Source organism: Tigriopus californicus, chromosome 9 (assembly GCF_007210705.1).
Source record: "Tigriopus californicus strain San Diego chromosome 9, Tcal_SD_v2.1, whole genome shotgun sequence".
Classification (NCBI taxonomy): Eukaryota; Metazoa; Arthropoda; class Copepoda; order Harpacticoida; family Harpacticidae; genus Tigriopus; species Tigriopus californicus.
In genome coordinates, this window is record NC_081448.1 from 7929183 (window position 1) to 7933141 (window position 3959).

Genomic DNA, 3959 nt, shown 5'->3' on the forward strand with positions numbered 1-3959 from the left:
TCGACGTTGGAGAAGAAAGTGGCTGTCCACAGCAAGATTTTGCTTGTCCGAAATGAGAAGGAAAGGTGTCAATCGGACTTCTCATCGGTGTGGATTACTTAGGAGAAATTTTTATGAGTTCGCAAACACCCAACTCCGGATCAGGCCTGAGTACCATCTCCACCAAATTTGGACATTGTGTTATGGGGACCAGTACCCGCTGCCCAACAAGTTTTCAACCTGACCAAGAGACCGCCATGCCGGTGGTAACAGTTCTCATGGACAAGACCACGATCAGGGAAGATTTGGAGCAGCTATGGACTTTAGAAGCCATGGGAATTAGTGACCAAGAAGACGGCCAATTAACACCAGCGGAAGAAAAAGCCGTGGAACATTTTGAAAAATCCACTCAATTGAAGAACAAGCGCTATGAAGTGTCACTTCCATTCCGAGAGCGGGTTCTGAAGGTAGAAAATAACTACATGCAAGCGCTGAGATGCTTGGAGACTTTAGAAAGAAGATGGGAACGCAACCAAGAATTTGCATCAGCCTATAAGGAAGTCATGAATGAGTACTTCGAGAAGGGTTATGCTCACATAGTGCCTAGTGAAGAAGTCAGGAAACCGAAGGAAGTGTTCTACCTGCCGCACACAGCGGTGATGAGAGAAGAATCGCTATCTACTTCTGTTCGCATCCGCAGTCTATAAGGGTGCCTCGTTAAATGAATCTACCCTGGTTGGGCCAAAGCTGCAGAAAGACATTCTGGACATCCTGATCAAAATGCGATCAAAACCAGTAGTTATTGCTGGAGACATTTCGAAAATGTTTCTCCAGATACAACTGGCTCCAACCAATCGAGATTATGTCCGGTTTCTGTGGTGCGAGGAGAAGAATCAAGTAGTGCGAGTCTGGCGTTTCTCAAGTCTAGTATTCGGTTTGGCTTGTTCACCATACTTCGCCAATGCAGTAATCCAGGATCTAGCCAACCGACATGGCAGTTCCCATCCCATGGCCAGTCAAACCTTGAAGAACGACATTTACGTTGACGATGTGTTCATCTTCGCTGACTCCTCGGCTGAAGCCCTTACCAAGCTTGACCAAGTCAATGAAATGCTTCAAGAGGGGAGCTTCACACTTACAAAGTTCTATTCGAATAGCTTAGAGGTGTGCAACGCAATACCGGAGGAGAAGTTAAACCCAAGAGCTCTCTTACATTTCCAGCCGGATGAACAAAAGGCCAAGGCCCTGGGCGTGTCCTTCCACACCAACACGGATGAGCTAGTTTATCAAGTCCATTCGGTAGCCACCACGTGGGACCCCAATGCCGTTGAAACCAAGCGCACCGTGTTGTCGAAAATCGCAGGAATCTTTGATCCATTGGGCCTAGTGGCCCCCAAACCATTCTTCTCAAAATATGCATGCAGAGCATATGGAAAAGGGGAAATATTGATTGGGATGATAAACTTCCCTCAGATATACAGGAAGAGTGGACTCAAGCGGTAAAGATCTTGGCCCTTCAACAGACTCAGCATTTCCCGAGGTACATTGGCTTCGAAACTCGGGAACAAATGGTAGAATTGCATGTGTTTTGTGATGCCTCAAAAAAGGCCTATGCGTGTTGCATCTACATACGTTACGTTCTGGGCGATAACATCCGGGTCACCCTGTTACTCGCTAAAGCAAAAGTGGCACCCACCAAAGCCTTATCGTTAACGAGACTGGAATTGATGGCTTGTCGAATTGGGGCGACTCTGCACACCAAAGAGTCCGGAATGTCATGGACCACGTGACGTCGTCAAAGTTCTATACGGACTCAACCATTGCCCTGCATTGGATCAACACGAAGCCAGAAAAGCTCAAAACATTCGTATCCAACCGCGTCACCGAAATTCAGAAGCTCACTGATCCGTCAGATTGGAGGTACGTTCGCACCAAGTCCAATCCTGCCGACGTACCCTCCAGAGGCTTGGCCACCCCAACAGCCCAGAAACTCTGGAGGGAAGGGACCCCAAAGCTAGCCCCCAAGCAGTGGTCACCAGTAAGCCCAATGGACTATTCAAAGCCCGTCCCAGAGGCCGTGGCTGAGTGGAAACAGCAGACACAGGCGGAACTACAGAACAGAGCCTCAATGCAAGCGAATGAACTGTGCGCACTAGGGATATAGCAAGAGAAGGAACTGCTATTTGGGGTGCTAAACCCAGCAAGATTCAATTCATATTTGTTCCTTGCGAACGTTATATGTTACGTGCTCAAGTTCGTCCGCCGTCTACCCAATAGCAATTCTTCCCCACCTTGGAAAGTCTCTCACCGCTTGGCAGCAATGAACACATGGATAAAGCTGGTGCAAACCGAAGAGTGGCCTGAAGTGAGCTAAAAAGGAAATTAACGGCGTTGGACGGAAAAGAATATTCAATGGCAGTTTATCCCGCCGTACACTCCACATCATGGAGGAGCCTGGGAACGTCTCGTAAGGACAATGAAGACACCTTTGCGGAGAACAATAGGCACCGCCATGCTTGCAGACCAAGAGTTGGAAACTGCGCTCATCCAGATTGAAGGCATTATAAACTCCCGACCAATCTCTGCTCTGCATGATGACCCAACCTCGCTCGAGCCTCTCACCCCAGCGCATTTTCTGATTGGAAAACCGATAACCTCGATGCCCCTAGAACGAGAGCCCCATCAAGGAGTTCCCTTCCGTAAAGCGTACAAACATCGACAACAGGTCATGAAACGGTTTGAAGCCAGGTGGAAAAAGGAATACTTAGCCCATCTTCAAACGCCAAGGCCTTTCGGAAAACCATCACCGCCATTGGTGGAAGGGAAGATTGTGTTCCTGAAACCCCTGGGAAAAGTGCAAAAACAACAATGGCCGTTAGCGAGAGTGATCAAAGTTCATCCAGGACCAGATGGGGAAGTGAGAGTGGTGACTCTTCAAACCGAGAAAAGCTTGGTAAAGAGAGGAGTAGAACATGTGTATCAATTAGAGGAAGACACCCCAGAAATCGAAATCCGTCAAGCAGAGCGGGAAAAACACCAAGGAAGGAAGCCAGGTCGAAGCAAGGGAAAAGAAGCCCCCCACAAGAGCAACCCCGTGCAAGAAGAAGACGAGCCGGCGCCTGACGCAAGGAAGAGAACCACGAGAAGAGGGAGAACGGTAATAACTCCAACAAAATTCTCCACATTTGCACTGATGGGAATCATAATTCTACTGACCCTGGGAGGAGCAATGAGCTCACACGTTAGTGCTACCCCCCCTTCAGCAATGGAAAACACACATGAAATCACGAACAACGGGTCCAGTCCGCAGAAAAGCCCAAGCATAACCAGAATTGAAAAACCCTACATGATGGAGCATTTAGGGGTCACGTACAAGGGAATATCTATGGGCCACCTCGCGTTCTCGATCCATTGGACCGAGATCACACATCTGACGGACAAAGTACAAGAATGGTGCAAAATCATCAGGCATATGCAAGAGAAGAGCATCCGAGGCCTAACCAAGCCATCTCAACGTAAGGATCAGGGTGCCCTTTGGAAGAAGAACGTTGCAGTTAAATTAAACAGTGCATTTGATAAATGCAAGGGAATCCACTTACGACTGAAGTATGAGGACGAGCGCTTAGAAANAGAAGATGGGAACGCAACCAAGAATTTGCATCAGTCTATAAGGAAGCCATGAATGAGTACTTCAAGAAGGGTTATGCTCACATAGTGCCTAGTGAAGAAGTGAGGAAACCGAAGGAAGTGTTCTACCTACCGCACTCAGCGGTGATGAGAAAAGAATCGCTATCTACTTCTGTTCGCATAGTATTCAAGCATCCGCAGTCTATAAGGGTGCCTCGTTAAATGAATCTACCCTGGTTGGGCCAAAGCTGCAGAAAGACATTCTGGACATCCTGATTAAAATGCGATCAAAACCAGTAGTTATTGCTGGAGACATTTCGAAAATGTTTCTCCAGGTACAACTGGCTCCAACC

General features: G+C 47.9%; 1 protein-coding gene across 1 annotated transcript; it reads left to right on the forward strand.

Moving 5' to 3' along the window:
- The first annotated feature begins 236 nt into the window (after positions 1 to 236).
- Positions 237 to 1769, forward strand: LOC131886690 (uncharacterized). The gene is made up of 4 exons (XM_059235090.1): positions 237 to 635; positions 814 to 1143; positions 1201 to 1399; positions 1453 to 1769. Exons 1-4 carry the CDS (start codon positions 237 to 239, stop codon positions 1767 to 1769), a joined length of 1245 nt encoding a protein of 414 aa, XP_059091073.1.
- The last annotated feature ends 2190 nt before the right edge of the window (positions 1770 to 3959 follow it).

Coding starts and splice junctions, on each gene's coding strand:
- LOC131886690 (XM_059235090.1), top strand. CDS start 237: ATGCCGGTGGTAACAGTTCTCATGGACAAGACCACGATCAGGGAAGAT. Junction 1,144..1,200: donor TCTATTCGAATAGCTTAGAG/GTGTGCAACGCA, acceptor TTACATTTCCAG/CCGGATGAACAAAAGGCCAA. Junction 1,400..1,452: donor ATTCTTCTCAAAATATGCAT/GCAGAGCATATG, acceptor AACTTCCCTCAG/ATATACAGGAAGAGTGGACT.